General features: G+C 44.9%; 1 protein-coding gene across 6 annotated transcripts in view; it reads right to left on the bottom strand.

Moving 5' to 3' along the window:
* Positions 1-21,256, bottom strand: part of pik3ap1 (phosphoinositide-3-kinase adaptor protein 1) — a 148,860-nt gene that overhangs the window by 61,610 nt on the left and 65,994 nt on the right. For all 6 annotated transcript variants that reach the window (XM_072282395.1, XM_072282398.1, XM_072282397.1 and 3 more), the window contains 5 exons: positions 19,407-19,570; positions 15,459-15,603; positions 13,973-14,115; positions 2,404-2,536; positions 351-547 (listed from right to left, as the gene is read on the bottom strand). In XM_072282395.1, the coding sequence (XP_072138496.1) occupies positions 351-547; positions 2,404-2,536; positions 13,973-14,115; positions 15,459-15,603; positions 19,407-19,570 (782 nt within the window). The remainder of the gene's footprint in view (positions 1-350; positions 548-2,403; positions 2,537-13,972; positions 14,116-15,458; positions 15,604-19,406; positions 19,571-21,256) is intronic.

Raw genomic sequence — 21,256 nt, forward strand, 5'->3', positions numbered from 1 at the left:
ATAATGAAAAAATCTTTGGATAATGGACAAATATCAGGGTGTGGAATTACAAATGTTTGCTCCTTCGATGTACCGGAATGGAATCAGCAGCAAAAGTGATGTCCTCAGTGATATTTCAGAGCCTCCATGGTTCAGTGTCAAGACACCAGGGTTATGCAAAGGTCCTGTTGGAAAGTTCAGGGCCGAGTTTTTAATGAAAGGACATTGAACCTGAACTGTTAGGGAATAAGTCCCAGTCCCCACCTCCACCCACAGACCTCCCCAGCAATACTTCATACTCAAAATACATGAAGTCTAGGAGAGGACACACTGGTTAAGGAGTCTCTAATTCTCAGCTCAGGCGTCCTCACCACGTATTCATCCATGAATTGCCGGAGATCCCTGTACCCGTTCCTCTCTGCCATGTTGTTTGGGTAATCTCCATCCTTGTTGGCCACACTGTAGGCTTGTAGAGCACCAGGGCACTGCAGCAACAGGGCAGTCAGGTTCTTTAAACCATACATGGCTGAGAAGTGAAGTAGGGTTGGGAGCTCCTTGTCTCGTTGAGCTGTGTGAACATTAAATATGAAATTAACTCATTAGCAGAGAGCCAAAAAAAGTTCAAAGGGATTCTTCCTGATCGATGTACCAGCAGGTAATACATCTGACTCTCCACAGCCCCGCGCCACCAATTTCCTCCTGATCTCATACCCACCTTAGCCTCCACCACCTCGCAAATTTAAGGGTCGTGGAATGCAAGACAATGTCGTTCATCGGATCCAAATTTAGCTTCATAATAGGAGGTAGAAGGTAACTGCGGAAGGTTGCATTTCTGATTGGAAAACTGATCAGCGGGGTTCAGTGGGGGATTGGAGCTGGGTCCTTGTTTGGATGAGGATGCAGAGGGTGTGATTCATAAACTGGAAAATTACACAAAGCTTGGTGACATTGTGGATAGTGATGAAAGTTGCCAAAGGCCAAAGCAGGATATGGATCAGATGGAAAGTTGGACAGAGAACTGGCATATAGAATTTTGGGAGTCAGATAAACGTAGGCTATTTACAGTAAATGGTAGGGACCTAAGAAACAGTGATGAAGAGAGGGACCTTGGAGCTCACGTCTATAGGTCCATCAAAGTCACCAGTATAATTGTGAAGAAAGTATATGGCATGTTTTTCATCATAGGTTGGGATACAGAACATTAAAATTGAGGTGATACTTTGCAACTTGCTAGAGGTTAGACACACTCAGGGTCATAAACAAAAGGGCATAAGATCAAGGTGAGAGGAACGAGTTTTAAAGGGGATCGGGGGGGTGGGAAGTTTTATTTACAAGTAAATGGTTGAGATTTGGAGGTGATGGAATCAGATACAATCACAACAAAGAGATGCTAGGCAGTCACTTGAATGGAGGTAATGCTGTCAAATACCATTAGTGCAGACGTCAGTGTGGACATGGTGGACTGAATGGCTGTACCACTCTGTAGTTTCCCAGTATACCAGCAGTAAATAGCTGTGCTCCTCAGTAAAAAGGCCCAGGTTCATTACATTATACAGTAGGAAAGTGGACCATTCATCCCAACTAGTGAGATTCAGTATTTATCTCACCTTGCAGCAGTTGACCTGTAACCTTCTATGCCGAGGCCATTCAAACAGGTCCCACCTGATCCAGCATCTCCAATGGACGCCACATTCAGCCTCAGCTGTCCTGGCAGACAGCAAGGTATAAACCAGCTCATAAATCCCACTCCTACTCTTTCCTGAAAACCCGATAACCTCCCTAGTGACGTGAGGGCACGGAGCTTGACAGACTCGAGGGGACATACAGCTCCTTGGATCCATCAACCTTCATATGGTTGACCATGTCCAATCCTCAAGTGAACCTTTGCTGCATTAGCTTTAAATAAGTTGCCAAGAATGTGATTAATTAATCTCATTTAGTGAAACATTTAATTGACCCAATGGTTTTTTGGAGAATGTATTTGGAGAACATATCCAAATATCTCTTCCTCTGTAAATAGTTGCTCTCCAGCATCATCCAAGGGGTCCTTCCCATAAATGTTAACACGATATCCCCTTGTCTCTGGAGTCTCTCCCTGACCTTTTTTTGTTTATTAATAAACATCTCTAACAGGTAACCTTTCATTTTCCATAGGCCTGGATCACTCCTCCTCCGTACTCAGTCTGGATCTGAAGAGCAAGAGGTGGGCTTCAACTACTGGAATGGTGAAATTTGCACAATTACCATGATTTCATATGCAGACCGCATGGCCTCAGGGAGCCCACTGTTGGCATGTCAAGTTAAAGGAATGGGCCAATTAGTGCCAGCTTCACTTTATTCATGTAGATTAGAGCTCATGACTTGCTGATACTCTTTGAAGTCAATGCCTACATCACTCTTGGAGCCCAAAGCATCAATACATACTTGTAGACATATCGTCCTCTTCTAACTGATTAATTCCAAATATATGAAGACCATTAGCAGGCATGTTTCTTCTCAGTGATTCTGTCAGTAGTTTGTCCAGTGTTTCTCTGTTATATGGTATGATGCGGAATGCCTGCACACAGAGGAGAAAATAATAACAATAAAAATACTTTATTTATCCCGAGTGGGTAATTCTTTTGTTACCCCAGCAACATTTAAAAAGACACTTAGTAGTGTGCAGACTTAGCTAATAACAAGGTACAGAATTATAATATGCACAATGATAATTTACCAATGTGCAGTAATAATGTACAAAATAATGAAACAGAGTCTATTGTACCATGTGTGTTATCCTGTCGCACAGGGATGAACTGTTGCATATACTTATTGCATTTGGTAGGAAAGATTATCTGTAATGATCTTTGTGACAGAGGAGCTGAATGAGCCGGTTTGAAAGGGTGCTCCGCTGCGTATTCAGTAGGTCCTGGATAGGGTGTGCCAGATTGTCCGTAATGGACAACAGTTTGTTTAGTGACCTTCTCTCCACCATTAACTCAAAAGAGTCCAGGTTCTATGTAACTGAGACAGACTCGCAGGTAAGAATTGTTTTAAAGAAGCTCAGTAATTAGGACCCTGATGCAGAAGCAAGCATGTAAAGTCAAACACTTGCAGATGTTGGAAATCTGAATCAAAAACATAAAAATACTGTAAAGAGAAACAGCATTTCAGGTCGAAGGTCCTTGCACAAAATGGGAAAACACATCCTATTCGCATTGTGAATCTAAATTCAATATTGATATCCCCAACTTCCAGTTATTTACTGTCTGACTGTATCAGAACTGGCCTCTTCTGCTGCAAGTCACCCCTTAGAGCTACTGGCTCAGTTTTTCTCTCTCCAATACCAACTGTTATTTGCAGCACATCACAATTGAAACACATAAATTTAGCACAAAAGTACAACAGGTAACACGGAAAGGTAATGGAATGTTGCCCTGCATTTCCAGGGGCTGGAACGCAAATGTACAAAAGTCTTTCTCGTGAGTCCACATCAGAGTATTGAGAACAATTTTATTCCCCTTATTTAAGGAAATATATTATGTTACTGCATTTAGTTCAGATTCTCTGGGATGATATGGGAATGAAGGGATTGACCTATGAGGAAATGTTGAACAGGCTGGAGAATGAGAGGTGATATTATTGAAACAACAAAATTCCAGAGAGTCTAGAGAGGGGCTAAGGCAAGAGGATGCCTCCTCTCATGGAAGAATGTAGAACAAAAGGGTGCACACTTAGGACTGAGATGAAGACAATTTTTTCCCCTCAGACCTCAGAGTTTCTGGAGTAACTTAGAACTGAGGACTGGGTATATTTAAGGTTAAGGTGGATAGATCTGTAATTCAGCAGTGATTCAAGGGTTAAGGGGAAGGTCTGGAAATGACCTCTGTGAAAAGTGTTGCCATATTGAGGAAAGTGGAAATGGAGAGAAGTTTTTACCAGCTCCAGAGTATCACACTGCCTCCATCTCTGCACAGCATTCTCATCCCATAAGACCCTGTGTATATTTGCCCTGGCACTGGGAAAATCACCACAATCCCAGTCCAGTAGAGGTCCAAGCCAGTTAGCTGTTCTAAGGCACCTCCTCATACCTGTCTCAGGACCTCGACCCCACCAATTTGCACCATGCTGTCTCTCACACTGCCACAGATCTCATCATATCTGGAGAACCCCCCTCCAGACTCCAAACTGATAGTTTCCCTCTCCTGCACTTTCTGCTTCTATCTCTTACCCAAGATCCACAAACAGGACTGACCCAGTAGGCCCATTGTTTCTGTCTGCTCCTGCCCCACTGAGCCGATCTTCTCAGAGCACAAAACAAACTGCTGGAGGAACTCAGTGGGTCAGGCAGCATCTGTGGTGGGAAATGGACAGCTGATGTTCCAAGATGAGACCCTTCACTTGGACTGATGCTGCCTGAGCCGCTGACTTCCTCTAGCTGTGTGTTTATTGCTCCAGGCTCCACCATCTGCAGTCTCTTGTATTTTTATTTATATTCTCATACTTTGAATCTATCCTGTGCTCCTTTGTCCCATCCCTGGCTCCTGCATGCCAGATACCTTGTATACCCTCCACTATTATGATAAATTCAGATTCCTCAGCCCCTATTGCCTCTTCTCCAGTGTCCAGTCCCATCCAGATCCCACCACCACGCACCTCCACCTTGCCCATCAGGAAGGTCTCAAAGCCCTCCTGATTTTTCCTGCAACAAAGATCCAACCAGTTCTCCTCCACCAACACTCTCACCCGGTGGCTGAATTTGTTCTTAACCTGAACAGCTTCTCTTTTAACACCTCTCATTTTCATTTGTAGAAAATGAAAGGTGTAGCCGTGGACACATGCATGGGGCCTTAGCTATGATTGTCTTTTCATTACAAACTGTGCCTGTTCCAACAACACACATAAAAAAATGCTGGTGAACGCAGCAGGCCAGGCAACATCTATAGGAAGAGATACAGTCGACGTTTTGGGCCGAGACCCTTCGTCAGGACTAACTGAAAGAAGAGATAGTAAGAGGCCTGTTCCAAACCTATTCTCCAACTGACATCCTTGACATCAATGGATCTGGGGTTGAGAGGGTGAACAACTTTAAGTTCCTCGGCATAAACATCACCGAGGACCTCACGTGGTCTGTACACACCGACTGTGGTGAAATAGGCACAACAGCGCCTCTTTCACCTCAAACGGTTGAAGAAGTTTGGTATGGGCCCCCAAATCCTGTCTACAGGGGCACAATTGAGAGCATCCTGACTGGCTGCATCACTGCCTGGTATGGGCACTGTACTTCCCTCAATCATAGGACTCTGCAGAGAGTGGTGTGGACAGTCCAGCACATCTATAGGTGTGAACTTCCCACTATTCAGCACATCTACAAAGACAGGTGTGTAAAAAGGGCCCGAAGGATCATTGGAGACCCGAGCCACCCCAACCACAAACTGTTCCAGCTGATACCATCCAGGAAACGGTACCACAGCATAAAAGCCAGGACCAACAGGCTCTGGGCCAACTTCTTCCACCAGGGCATCAGACTGATTAGTTCATGCTGACACATCTGTATTTCTGTTATATCGACTATCCTGTTGTACATAATATTTACTATAAATTACTATAAATTGCACATTTAGACGGAGACGTAACAAAGATTTTTACTCCTCATGTATATGAAGAATGTAAGTAATAAAGTCAATTCAATTCAGTTCTTTCGCCATTACATCCATGATGGCACTGGTGCTGCTTCCTGCATCAATTTGTCAATGTTAGCACATTTGCTACTAACTTCCACCCTGCTCTCAAATTCACTTTGACTGTTAGACACTTCTCTCCCTGTTTTAAGATCTGTCTCCATCTCAGAGATAATTTATACACTGATATTCATAGACTCCCACAGTAAACTGGACTACATCTCTTCCCACTCTCTTTTGTAAGACACCCACACCCTCTCGGTCTTTGTCTTTAGCTGTCAACACTGTCTTTCTCCCAGTTTCTCCTCTCTACCACATCTGCTCTCAAGATGAGGCCTGCTGTTCCCGGATATACAATATGTCTTCTTTTTTTCTGGAAACTTGGCTTCTGTGTTGATGGAGCCTGATCTCCGTCTCCTCTGTTTCTGAGGTTTCTGCTCTCACCCACCTACCTCCAGTCAAAATAGAGATAGAGTCCCCTAGTCCTCACCTTTCACTTTCGAAGCCTCTGCATCTTGCTCATCATCCTTCATAAACTTCATCGGATGTTTTTCGAGATCCTACCACCTTCTCTCAATCTCTTTCTGTCTTCTGCAATGATTACTTCGTCCCTGACTCACTAGTCCATCCATCCCTCCTTGACCCCCGTTACTTTCCTCAGAAGCTGTAGTACTTGTTCTTACACCTCTTCTCTCATCACGATCCAGAGATCTCAACGGCACCTCCACGTGAGGAAAAGATTCAAGGGCACCTTCCGTATACTCGACTACTGCATGTGGTGCTTGATGTAGCCTCCCCTATATCAGCGGGACCAAGTACAGTCTGGACAACCAATTCACAGAGAACCTGCAGCCTGTCTGCTGTGCCCATGCTTCCAGTTGCATGATACGTGATTTCCCCTTCCCATTCTGGCCATCCTCAGCCTTCTCCACTGCCAAGGAGAGACATAATCTAACCTGGAAGAACCAAACCTTACATTGCACCTGGGTCATCTACAACCCACTGGAATGACCTGCCTGTGTTCCACCAGCATTTTGTGTGTGTTGCTTGAATTTCCAGCATCTGCAGATTTCGTGTTTGCGTTTTTAAATTAACTACTGCGAAGCCTCTTCCAGTGATGCTTACACTGAAGAAGTTTAAATCTTCTCTTCGAAGGAAGTGAAACCCTCTCTCACCGCTCCCCATCTATAATTTCTTCAGCCCTTCAACTTTTCGACCCTCCCTTCTCCAGCCTTGTATCCCTTTTGCCAATCAACTTTCCAGCTTCTAGCTCTATCCCTCCCCCTCCTGTCTTCTCCTATCATTTCAGATCTCCCCCTCCCCCTCTCAAATCTCTTACTATCTCTTCTTTCAGTTAGTCCTGACAAAAGGTCTCGGCCTGAAACGTCGACTGTGCTTCTTCCTATGGATGCTGCCTGGCCTGCTGCATTGCATGCACATTTTGTGTGTGTTGCTTGAATTTCCAGCATCTGCAGATTTCCTTGTGTGAACACCAAATTTTTCAGTTTTGGGTAATCCTCACCTCTGGTGTGTTACCTTTACACCCTCATTCCAACCCCTCCTAGTTCCACTCACCTACAGCCCACACAGTTCACCCACTCTCTCTGATTTCACTTGCCCTTCTCCTCTGTCCTAATGACCCCCATTATCAGATTCCAGCTCTGGTAGCCTTCGTGTCCCTGCTCATGGCCCTCCAGTCTCAATCTCCACCTTCCCCTTCCTTTCCACACTTGGCTCCAAATGCTCTTTTATCATCTACTTGCTTGTGTCCCCCACTCCATCCCATCCCCTCCCTCTCGCCGGCTCCATCTGCCGTCATCCTTTACCTCAATCCACCAGTCACCGTGGGCTCCTGTATCACCCAGCACTCCCCCTCCCCTCTTTATACTAGCCACCTCCCCTCCCCACTTTCAATCCTGATGAAGGGTTTCAAGGCGAAACATTATTCCTGAAGCTGCTCAACCCACTGGGTCCTTCCAGCAGCTTGTTTCTTGCTCCAGGAAAACACGTGGTGTTGAGGCTGCGGGGAGAGAGGCCAGGTCGCGATCCCAGTCAACAATCACGTAAGCAAATTGTGTGACAAGACAGCTCAGCTGCAGCCCATCCCGAGTTGAACAGTCATTGGATCAGCCTCATCCACGAAGACAGTTGAGTCTTGAAAGTTAGGTCGCATGGGAGCTAGGGAAAGTTAGGAAGTGGAAGATGATGGTAGAAGGCTGTTTATCATACCGGAGGCTCATGATCAAGGGTGTGTCACCAGTGGATCCATCGTTTCTCACTTAGATGGGAATATTCAATATATGATATTTAAGCCTGCAGATGGCCCTAAAGCAAGTGGAATTGTAGACGGGAAAGAGGCTATCAAAAATTAGAGGACCCATGATCAGCTAAGTCAGTGGACCAAGGATTGGCGGATGGCTTTCAATTCAGATAAGTGTGAGGTGTTGCATTTTGGGAAGACAAATGAGTTTAGGACTTCCACAGTGAATGGTAGGGCCCTGGAATGCGAGGAATACAAGTATGGGATGCCCTTACTGTGTGATGAAGCAGGGGTTTAACATGCTGGCCCTTATCAGTCATGGGACATGATGGTGCAGTTGTGCATGATATTGGTGAGGCTGCACCCAGAGCAATGTGAACAGCTTTGCTTACTCTGTTACAGGAAAGATGCCATTAAGCAGTGCGGAGAAGATTTATGAAGATGTAGCCAGGGCTTGAGGACTTCATTCCTTGTACATACTTGGATTCTGAAGGGTGACACCAGATGATGTAAACACTCCCAGGGAAAGGGAATCAAAAATCTAGAAGGCATAGGTTTAAGGTGAGAGGAGAAAGACTTGAAGGGCACCCGAGGGAGACCTTCTTCACTCAAAGGGTTGTAGTTATATGAAACAAGCTGCCAGAGAAAGTGTTTGAGGCAGGTACAATAACAACATTTCAAAGGTGCTTCTCCAAGTACATGAATAGGAAAGGTCTAGAGCAGGGGTTCCCAATCTGGAGTCCATGGACTCTTTCTTTAATGATATTGGTCTATGACATAAAAAAGGTTGGGAGCCCCTGATTTAAAGAGATATAGGACAAACGTTGATAAATGGGGCTAGCTTAGATGAGCTTCATGGGCAGCAAGGACTAGTTAGGCTGAAGGACTCACTTCTGTGCTGTATGACTCTATGAACCACTAGCATTCAACATTTATGTCCTGCTGAAGGGTCTCGGCCCAAAACGTCGACTGTACTTTTTATTTCTATAGATGCTACCTGGCCTGCTGAGTTCCTCCAGCATTTTGTGTGTGTTTCTCGGATTTCCAGCATCTGCAGATCTTGACTTGCTCGATATTTATGTCTGATTGAAACTCGGAGTTGGTACATTAAGCGCACCACACAGTGAAACATCAAAGAAACCACAATCCACTTGAACAATTCAATCAAAGCACCAGATCAGGAAGGTGTAAGTTTCATTTGTTCACATCAACCCACCATCTTACTCACAAGCATAACAACATATATTATTATGCCTACCTTAGCTGAGTTAATCTGAAACCCAAGAATCTACGTGGATCCAAGCCAGAGAAAGTGATCATTGACACAAGCATATTGGATGGTGATGTAACCTAGGTAGGTTGTTCCTCATGAAGAAACGACGTGTGAGAGACCGTCATGGTTAATAGTACAGGAACTCATCCTTCTGCTTAATGCATCAATGGTGACCATCAAGGACATCAATTCCATCTTCTGGCTCCTACTCACTGTCTTCTGGATATCAACCATCTCCTAGGTGAGAATATTCCTCCTCTAATCCCCTCTAACATCTTATGTTAACCTGCTGCACACATAACCAAAATACTCCATCCCAGGACACATCCTGACAAATCTCCTCTGCACCCTTTCCAGTGCAACCACATCCTTCCTATAGTGACCAAAACAGCACACAGTACTCCTGTAGGGATAATTAATTATTTATATAGTTAATGGTTAATGTTTTTTGTAGTTAATACATAGTAATAATGTACGTAGTCAATGTTTTTTCATAAACTTTCCTGCTCTTAGATTCAATGCTTTGGCCAATAAAATAAAGTATCCAATTCCACTGCCTTCAGGAATCTTAGGACATTATAATCTTGGTCCCTCTGTACCTCAGTACTTCCTGGGGTCTTGCCATTCACTGTATAAATCTTAGCCTTTTTAGTCCTGGTGCATTACTCCAATTCTTCAGAGCTAATTTCCATCAGCTACAGTGAGCAAACCTATATGAAGAGTGTACGCTGCTAGGAGCTGGACAGAAAAACAGAACTGAATTTCCAAGGTGTCTTTCACAGCCTCAGAATTTCCTGAAGAACTTAACTGTAAGCAGACTTTTGAAGCCGTGTCACTGTTATTCTGAATTCAATCATACAGAATATTCAATTAGTGTTCAATTTCAACATACAGTAGCAAGCTCCCACAATGTGTTAATCATCAGATAACCTGCAGTTAGTTAAATTGTTATATGGATAATCATCATCTGTGACTGGGTTAACTCCAGCACATTTCTGAGGAACAGTAGCCCAAATCATTGACATTCACCCAAGAATATTCAGGGTGAGCGTTGCTATCATAACAAATGCAGCTTGGTGCAGCTCCCTGTGACCTGATGTCCGACTTGTAGCACAGTACGACCTCCTAAAACACAACCTTCTAGACTGCAGCTTAAAGCATTCTGACGCAGACTTAAGAACGTGACTGAGTCATAGCAAAAGAACAAAAAGGTCTTGGTAAACAATAAATTATTTTCTGAGCTGCGGTCAATGACATGGGAAAAAAGGCAACTCAATTCATTTAGCAAACTCCCACAATCTAAAGCGCAGTCTGTGTCCTGTATTGAAGAACGACTACAGTCAGAGACAACAGGGTGCAGTAGGATTTTTTAGGTCCGACTGTAAAGATAAAACATGATCCACATTGTAGGCTTCTTGAAGCATGTCTTCTCAGGCAGTACAGCACTGAGGTCCTGTCTTGAGTTGTCAGACGAACTTCTGTTCAAAGCTTGCCTATGTTTTAATGAAGACACAATCTAACCGGAAAGTTCATAATTTGCCTTTGTCGAGGACAGTAGTGGGCAGACGGGATCTAGTTGATTACTCCGCTGAAGGGAATTAGCACTTAATCCCGATCTTGGTCATCTTGGTCAATTTCAACTCAAGAGCAGTCAGATAAAATACTTATAATCCATTTACCTAACAAGAAGCATGACTTTAACACCCATACAATACATCCAGCCATCGTTCTTATCCTAAAGATGTAGATGCATTATAAAGTATCATCATACAGAGATTCAGCCTCCCTGCTTGATGGTTTTTCTCAACAAGGCTCACAGCAGACCCTGTCCTCTCCCAACACTTTCCCCACTCCAATGCAGTTTTCACTTATTCGGTAGTCAGCTCTGCCAACCTCAAGCACCGACTCATCATCCAGGCTCAGCCACAGACACAACCACAAATTTATTCTTTCACATCTTTGTGACTACCAGGTCGATGCAAGCAAACTTTCATTCTCCGACACCCACTCTTAGTGTTAGTTCAGCTTAAAGTAAAACAGGGGCAGGGAGTGAGAGGGGCAGAAAAGTTCTAGATGGAGGAATTGGGCGGCAGTTGGCTTGTACGGGGCGAAAGAGGAGGGATGTGACTATTCAGGTTTGAGCTGAAGCTTGGTACCTGTTCAGGAAGACCTGTACTAATTGCACAGTTATAAAGAAAGCAGACTCATTAAAAGTTTGTTCAGATCATGTTGCTCCACCACAGAGGCACTTCAAGACCACAGTGACGATTTTTTTTTTGCCAAGATTTCAAAAGAATAATGTCACCTGATGCAGAAAACAATAGAATTTCCAGTGATTTATAGAAACTGAAAACTATCACAATTGAATTTTTGATCATGTTAAGTAGTGTAAAGCAGCCTAATTTCTAAGCAAGAGCAATTATCTCAATATACAGTACTGTTCAGAGTTCTTAGGTACATACAGTATATAGAGCTAGGGTGCCTAACATTTTTGCACAGTATTTGTCAATGTGGAGCGGAGAGCGAGTTTGCAAATCTGGCAGGAGCAAAGTATGTTGGGAAAGGTGAGGGTGGAACAAAGGTGAGGGTAGAACACAGCGGGAGGGGTGTGGATCAGGTGACAGAGGAGGAGTGCCAGGGGTGTTGGGGCCATGGGTGCAGATACACCCAGCCTTGAGACACCAGACAAGGTCATTTGAAGGTCATTTAGTTAATTAATCATTACAGTGTGTCCCTCCACTCTCCCTTCCCCCTTTCCCAACTATATATATATATATATATATATGTGCCTGAGACTTCTGCACAATACTGTATGAGTGATGAAGCACTCCCATGGTAGTGACAGCACAGCTTAGGTGATGAATCATAGAATCATAAATTAATGTAGTATGGAAGGAATCCCTTCGGCCCATCGTATCCATGCCACCCACCAAGCTGCTCCCACATGCCCATGTTTGGCCCATAACCCCCTAAGCTTCGAGCAAAGTTAGAGGTGGAGGGGTATGCTTCTTAAACAACATCTAATGACTCCCAGGTACGATGATCCTGGCCTGCTCTTGCTCACCTGGCTTGGAATATCTAACAGTGAAATGCCACTTGTACTACCTGCTATGGGAGATCACTTCAGCTACCCTGACGGTAGCCGACATGTCACCTCAGGCAGGTGTCAAGCCTGTACTCAATGAACCCCTACTCCATGGGCAACGGCCTTGGAACGGGATACCCTGAGGTCTTTTTATCATTTCTGATGACATCAAACAGGCCAACTTCAAGAGTGTCACCAAAATACTACCAGCACCTCTCCTGTCCCACCAATGGTTCTGGACCATTGCTATACAAATTACTTAGCTACAGCCACCATCCCGCCATGCACTTTGTTACATCAGACGACAGGCTGTGCTCCTTCCCCCTGCATACAAACAGAAGGGGAAACACGAGCATCCAGTACAGAGAGCCGTACAGTGCTGGTCTGAGGAGATAAAGAAACTTGGAGTTGGTCCATATTCAAAGACACTGCAGCCAGCTTTCATGAGTTTGTCACCACTATCAGCAATTATGTCAAGGACTGTGTACCAAAGAGGACAAGCCAGGTGTTCCCAAACTAGAAACCATGGATGAACTAGGACATCCACTCCCTACTACATCTGCAACATTCAAGTCAAGTAACCTTGACCTTCACAAGAAATTGAATTACAACCTTCGTAAAACTATCAGTCAACACACATCAAAGTTTCTGGTGAACGCAGCAGGCCAGGCAGCATCTGTAGTCCAAAATCAAGTGTCAAACCAGTTATCCGTTGTGGCAGGGCTTAGTGCTATAACACGTTACAAAGCAAGTCAGGCAGCATTGCTGACAACAGCACATCCTTACCCAACAAGCTTAACATCTTTGTGCATACTTAAATCAGAAGGGAGTTGAACGTCACCACCCACTACTCCCTTTGTAACTGGATCGTTGACTTTCTGCCCGGCTCTGGACGTCAGAGCGAACTTTGACAACCTGATGTTATATTTTTGTCTGTGCCAGCTGCCTTGACCTCAGTGAGGTTGTCTGTGTCAGACATGACAAGGCCAAGTGTTCATACACACTGCAAACTGTGCACTGCACCAGCCACCTTATACTGAGCATCTACACAAGCGACACAACAGAAGCTCGGACAACTAGGATCAAAAGCACTAGCGTTTGGGGATCAATGACTGAGAAGACAAGGAACCAATAGCAATCCAAGAACATGTACCCTGAAGTTACAGGCACTGCTTTCAATTTTCAGAAATATCACTCTGCAAACTGATACCAAATTCATTAATGGGACAGATGTCACTGAGGGTGAGCTTGTAATGTCACAGGGAAGTACCAGAATACTCCCTACCATGGTCAGAGTAATGGCTAAGTCACGGTCTGAGAAATAGCCAGGTCACTCCCAGTCCTGGTCCAGGGAATGGCCGGGCCACTTCCGTTCATGGTCTAGGGAACAGACTTCGCTCTCAGTCGCAGTCCAGGGAATGGCCGGGTCCCTCCTGGTCATGACACAGGGGGCGGCCAGGTCCCTCCCAGATAGAGTGGGAAACAGCTGTGTCACTCCTCGTAATAGTCTGGTTACCCCTAGTCATAGTTCAGAGAACATCCTCCCCCTTTATGGCTTCGAACCTCTCTCTCAAATCTTCCCTTAACCTTCTACTCTAACTGTCTCTTATTTCAGCATTTAACTTTACCCATCAGCTAACAAATATTGTTCTCACTCATATGTTTGTGGCCATATTTGGCTAGTTTAAATCCACTGCAAACACTGAACTACTTACCTGGCACATGAATTCCACCGGGTTAATGGCATTTTTCAAGAGATTTTCAATTTCTTCCATGTCAGTGTAGTAGATTAAAGATGCTGAACATATTTTCAAATCTCCAGAGTAGACAGTGAGTGAAACCATGCCAGGTGACATATCTGCCCAACATGAAGAGAAGTTACATTTCTATAAAGAAAGATCCAATCATCTTTCCCAGTGCATGGGAATGGTACTCATTTTAACAAATCATTTTATGGTGGAATAGCTATTTTAGAGTTTGTTGTTGAAATGTTGCTTGATGTAACAAATATTTTGTTCTTTTCTACCCTTGTGTGCAGGAAATTATATTAAACAATCTCAAACCTTGAAGGTATAATTCCACCTTATATATTTGGAAATCATTTTGGGGATGAGGGGTTTATATGTTGTGATAAGTGACTAAGTCTTTAAAAATGTTACCTCAGGAACAACATGTCAAAGTATCTTCAGGCACAAGACCAAGGTCATGGGTGAATGAAGCAAAGACTTCAATAACTATTTATCTAATTACCTCTGATAACTAAGGCAACAATAATGGTAGCGCAGAATCAAGTGACAGATGTAAATCGTAATGTATCACACAAAGTACAGTCACAACTCTAGATGTCACTGGGGCCCAAAATCCAAATAAGATCCAGGTGGTGTATAATCTGAGGGAGTGAACAAACAGGGTACTGGACCCACATGGATGAATCTTTTGGCTCCTGTGAGATGTTGGGAAGCCAATGGGCTGGAGAACAAACTCAAGGCCTCTTTGTTTAACATCCGTAACTTATGAGAGTCAGTTAGTGGACGAGCAAGGAAAAGCCAGCTACACAATTTCCTCACAGCAAACAATCTTCTGTTGTGTGAGATGGTGGCTGTGAGAAGTTGAAGTTCATGAATTTGTAACAATTTACTCGAGACTAAATTTCAGAAATGTTTTTTTTCTAACATGGTGCTCGTGCATAGGCTGGTACAGTGATCAGCTGGGAAGTGGTGGGCTGCAATGCTTGTTTCTGTTCTGCAGTGCTCTACAGCTCTGTAACAATCTCCTCCATCATGAATAATTCACTGAAAACAGTCCCACAATTTGCTTTGGCAGGACTTGAGCCCACTTCTGCTGGGTATTTAATGTCACAGTCAGGGCCCACATAAACCATGGGTTACTTCATTTATTTTCAGGCTTACATTCCTGAATGTTAAATAACAGAAAACAAGATTCAGAAAAGAGATGTTAACAATAGCCAGCGCAAGTTCAAGATTTATTGAAAATGCGTTGCAGACATCTCTGCTGCTGTAGTGGTGATACACTTGTGTATTAAGGTTTTAGCATTATTCCTGTCAGTAATAATGCATCAAGAGGTGAAGGAGGAATTGTGCAAATTATTGGCTTCAAGATGAGAAATAAAACCGAATGCGAACATAAGCTCAGACCGCACTTGGCCATTTTTGGGCTTTTGCTCCCAAACCTGATCCGTACCTGGTGCCTCCGCCGTCAGGGTGTACTCGTTAACAAATAACGCAGGGACCCGGACTGACATCTTCTTACTCATCGCAAAGTCCATTTCAGTTTTTACTTTGCTGTCCAGTTTAACCTTTAGAATAACAAAAACCGGCTGTGGAACCTGAAAATTAAACATAACATTATGGGCATCGTGACCATGCCAATGAATTTCCAAAATGTTGCTCTCTTTGCTGAGGATAACTAGAATGTGTGGCCCCAGTTATTTCACGAGGCAGAATACCCAGTAACACTTTACAAGGGGTGATTGATAAGCTCGTGGCCTAAGGTAGAAAGAGTCAATTTTAGAAAACCGTCAACCGTCTCGACTTCACCGTACCTTGTCCCCATTCCAACCTTACTCTTTCCGAACGCTCTGCTCTCCACTCCCTCCGCACTAATCCGAACCTTACTATTAAACCCGCTGATAAGGGGGGTGCTGTTGTAGTCTGGCGTACTGACCTCTACCTTGCTGAGGTACAGCGAGAACTCGCGGATACCTCCTCTTATTTACCCCTCGATCGTGACCCCACTAAGGAGCACCAGGCCATTGTCTCCCACACCATCACCAACTTTATCCACTCAGGGGATCTCCCATCCACTGCTACCAACCTTATAGTTCCCACACCCCGCACTTCCCATTTCTACCTCCTACCCAAGATCCACAAATCTGCCTGTCCTGGCAGACCTATTGTCTCAGCTTGCTCCTGCCCCACCGAACTCATTTCTGCATACCTCAACACGATTTTATCCCCCCCTTGTTCAATCGCTTCCTACCTATGTTCGTGACACTTCTCATGCTCTTAAACTTTTCGATGATTTTAAGTTCCCTGGCCCCCACCGCTTTATTTTCACCATGGATGTCCAGTCCTTATATACTTCCATCCCCCTTCAGGAAGGTCTCAAAGCTCTCCGCTTCTTTTTAGATTCCAGACCTAATCAGTTCCCCTCTACCACCACTCTTCTCCGTCTAGCGGAATTAGTCCTTACTCTTAATAATTTCTCCTTTGGCTCCTCCCACTTCCTCCAAACTAAAGGTGTAGCTATGGGCACCCATATGGGTCCTAGCTATGCCTGCCTTTTTGTTGGCTTTGTGGAACAATCTATATTCCAAACCTATTCTGGTATCTGTCCCCCACTTTTCCTTCACTACATCGACGACTGCATTGGCGCTGCTTCCTGCACGCATGCTGAGCTCGTTGACTTTATTAACTTTGCCTCCAACTTTCACCCTGCCCTTAAGTTTACCTGGTCCATATCCGACACCTCCCTCCCCTTTCTAGATCTTTCTGTCTCTATCTCTGGAGACAGCTTATCCACTGATGTCTACTATAAGCCCACTGACTCTCACAGCTATCTGGACTATTCCTCTTCTCACCCTGTCCTTTGCAAAAATGCCATCCCCTTCTCGCAATTCCTCCGTCTCCGCCGCATCTGCTCTCAGGATGAGGCTTTTCATTCCAGGACGAGGGAGATGTCCTCCTTTTTTAAAGAAAGGGGCTTCCCTTCCTCCACCATCAACTCTGCTCTCAAAACGCACCTCCCCCATTTCACGCACATCTGCTCTCACTCCATCCACCTACCACCCCACTAGGAATAGGGTTCCCCTGGTCCTCACCTACCACCCCACCAGCCTCCGGGTCCAACATATTATTCTCCGTAACTTCCGCCACCTCCAACGGGATCCCACCACTAAGCACATCTTTCCCTCCCCCCACCCCCTGCTTTCCGCAGGGATCGCTCCCTACGCGACTCCCTTGTCCATTCGTCCCCCCATCCCTCCCCACTGATCTCCCTCCTGGCACTTATCCTTGTAAGCGGAACAAGTGCTACACATGCCCTTCCACTTCCTCCCTTACCACCATTGAGGGCCACAGACAGTCCTTCCAGGTGAGGCGACACTTCACCTGTGAGTCGGCTGGGGTGATATACTGTGTCCGGTGCTCCCGACGTGGCCTTCTATATATTGGCGAGACCCGACGCAGACTGGGAGACCGTTTTGCTGAACACCTACGTTCTGTCTGCCAGAGAAAGCAGGATCTCCCAGTGGTCACACATTTTAATTCCACATCCCACTCCCATTCTGACATGTCTATCCACAGCCTCCTCTACCGTAAAGATGAAGCCACACTCAGGTTGGAGGAACAACACCTTATATTCCGTCTGGGTAGCCTCCAACCTGATGCCATGAACATTGACTTCGCTAACTTCCGCTAATGTCCCACCTCCCCCTCGTACCCCATCCGTTATTTATTTTTATACACACATTCTTTCTCTCACTCTCCTTTTTCTCCCTCTGTCCCTCTGACTATACCCCTTGCCCATCCTCTGGCTCCCCCCCCTTTCCTTCTCCCTGGGCCTCCTGTCCCATGATCCCCTCATATCCCCTTTGCCAATCACCTGTCCACCTCTTGGCTCCATCCCTCCCCCTCCTGTCTTCTCCTATCATTTTGGATCTCCCCCTCCCCCTCCCACTTTCAAATCTCTTACTAACTGTTCCTTCAGTTAGTCCTGATGAAGGGTCTCGGCCTGAAATGTTGACTGTACCTCTTCCTAGAGATGCTGCCTGGCCTGCTGCGTTCACCAGCAACTTTGATGTGTGTTGTTTAGAAAACCTAGCACATTTATATTTCAACATAGTCCCCTCCAGCATTTACACACTTAGTCCAGCGGTCGTGGAGTATACGGATCTTGGACCGCCAGAAAGTGTCCACAGCACGGGTGATTGATAAGTTCGTGGCCTAAGGTAGGAGGAGATGAGATATACAGCTCTCGTTACATGCAGATGCAGTTCAACTTTTGAGTGATTTTGCAGAAAGTTTGAAGTTAATAACTCATCGGGGTGATTGATATGTTCGCGGCCTGAGGTAGAAGGAGATGAGTTATTAACTTCAAACTTTCTGCATAATCACTCAAAGAGTTGAGCTGCATGTGCATGTAATGAGAGCTGTATAACTCATCTCCTTCTACCTTAGGCCACAAACTTATCAATTACCCATCTCTGGACACTTTCTGGAGGTCCAAGATCTGTATGCTCCACGACCGCTGGACTAAGTGTGTCAATGTAGAGGGGACTATGTTTAAAAATAAATATGCTAGGTTTTCTAAAATTGACTCCTTCTACCTTAGGTCACGAACTTATCAATCACCCCCCGTACAAATGGCCCTGAGTCAGTTCAGCAGTCAGTGAAACCATTGCTCATCCTTTATCTTACTCTTCCTCTCTCTCACATTCTAAACTCCTCAATTCTTTTTACATCTAAAAATCTATCACCGATTTGAACAGAATCACTGACTGGACTTCCACACCATTCCAGATTCATTACCGTCTGACTGACCCCTCCCTCCAGCCAGGGGTAATATTATTCCTGCCAACACCCATAAGGTAACTTCAAGGTTCAATGACATCACCTCTTTTCAGCTCAGGATATAGTCTTAGATAAACCCGTTTCACCCAAACAAACCCACCAAGTTGTACACCACCCCTGCTCCACTTCCCAATTCCCTTCTTCACCCTCCATCACCCACAGCACCCCAATGTAACTCCTGCTCACTCACTTCCCCACCACCTCTGTACCCTGGTTACTCACTCCTTAACGTCACTTCTCCTCAGCCACACTCCTCATCACCCTCAACATTCAGTTCCTCTTCCCCACCTATTCCCTCACTCTTTCCTTCCCCCCCACCACTCTGTTCATCCGCCACCAACATTCTTTTCTCAATCTCTTCTTCCTGTCATGAACTCTCTGAAATCTCACTCCTCCTCCTCATCCGACCTCTGCTATCACACCCCTCCTCCTTCCGTGAGTTTCTGCTCTCTGGTTCGTGGTGTGTGCAGATTCCTACTGTGCCCAGTTGCCCCAGGTGAGCAGTCGGTCGCGTTTTCCCTCGGCTGAGACTGTCAACACGTGCGCCTCAGTGACCTACCCCACACTGGATCCTCTCTGGTAAAACCTTCACCATGTTTTCAAGATGTTCTGCAGTAGTTGACAAATGTGGAGCCTCTGTTGATCTTGCCAAATTCCCCTGCACTTTGAATTTATAATCTCCTTCTGATTCAGTTGTATCAAGGCCAGAGTCTCTGCTGTTGCCTGGGAAGATAGAAAATCCATGTGTTAACTTGCTTTCGAAATCGGCACAATCATTGTAACAAATGATGAAGACATTGTCCACATCAAAACTGTAAACCGGCACACACAATCAACCCACATGCAAATAAGATTCATGCTTTGACCTCCCACACGATTCCAGTGAAGCCCAAAGTCTGCCCGAAAAACAGCACGCCACCTTCCTCTGGCCATTTTACTGCTTTAGGACTCAATGTTGAGTTCGACTATTTCATCAAATAAGCAGCCTTCGTTGTTTGTGTCAGAACAGTCTAGTCCTGATGGAAGGTGATCCAAAGTATTCACACTGCTTGTTTCTCCACCGATGTTACCCCACTTGCTGAGTACTTCGAACATTCCAACTCTCCCTTATTTCATATGTTTCAGTTTTTGATATCAATATTGGAATATTGAGATCTGAATAATCAGTTCAAGTTATTCAAGTAACTGTAGCATTCTACATCACAGAGTTCTATTGTGATTCTGGAACTCCACAGATGCTGCCCGACCTTCCTTCCACCATCCTGTTTTCTCTTTCCAGATTACAGCGTTTACACGTCTCTGGTATTGGTTGCTTTAGTATACTCTGTTTACACACCTGCCGACAGATCAGCTCCGACGAACAAGCATTCGTCACCCTCTCTCGGATGACACCAACAGTACTTATAATGCCCAGACATTCCTATCAGAGAAGTTCCTGTTTCCCTCTTCTTTCCTCCCTCCCCTTCTCTGAAAGTTAAAGTACATCCAATTTCCCACTTTCTCATTTCTGATTTAAAAGTCATCTACCTGAAATGATATCTCTGTTTCTCCCACACAGACACTGCCTGACCTGAATGTTTCCAGTATTGCCAGCTCTTAATTCAGACATCCAGCAGTTTTCTTGATTTTCAATAACAAACAGGAAGAGTGTTCTTCCATCTGAATATCAGGGCCGTCTTTATAAATAGAGTTAACAGTATAGTCGATTCAGCATAACATGCATCAGGAGATCGTAAATGGTCTTTGCTCGCGTGTCGTTAAAGTTAAATAAACCCGAAAACACTTTCAGAATCTGTTTGCAGTGGCAGTTCCCCATTTTCGCAATAAGCGAATCTACAAGACAGAAGTTTTCCACTTTTCATTTTCCCATCATTACAAATAGTTCCAGAATTACATGCATTTTTTTTAAACAGCTTTGCACGTGCCTGAAACTAGAGACAAGAGATTGGATGGCATCTTATTGGTGGGGGGGGGGGAACAGCCGGAGGAACAGGGTGGTGAGGGTCTTTCTGAGTTAGGGCTCAATACCAAGACCAAGGAAATGGTTATCAACTTCAAGAGAACTCGCAGCACTCACATTCCTCTTTACGTCGGCGGCACAGCAGTGGAAACTGCGAGCTGTTTCAAACCTTTGGGAGTGCGCATCTCGCACAAACCCTCAAGGTCTCAGAACACATTCTACACAGTCAGGAAAGCTCACCAATGCCTCTGCTTTCTGAGGAGGCAGAACAGACCTCGACAACGCACATTCAAACTCATGTCATTTGGCAGATTGCAGCAGACAGCATCACTGCATGGTATGCAAACTGCACTATGGCAGACAGTGAGGCTGTACAATGGGAGGTTAAAACTGCCCAGTGCCTAACCAGCACGAGCCTACCCACCATCAAGGACATATAGACATAAAGT

This window comes from Mobula birostris, chromosome 18 (genome assembly GCF_030028105.1).
Source record: "Mobula birostris isolate sMobBir1 chromosome 18, sMobBir1.hap1, whole genome shotgun sequence".
In the NCBI taxonomy this organism is placed as follows: Eukaryota; Metazoa; Chordata; class Chondrichthyes; order Myliobatiformes; family Myliobatidae; genus Mobula; species Mobula birostris.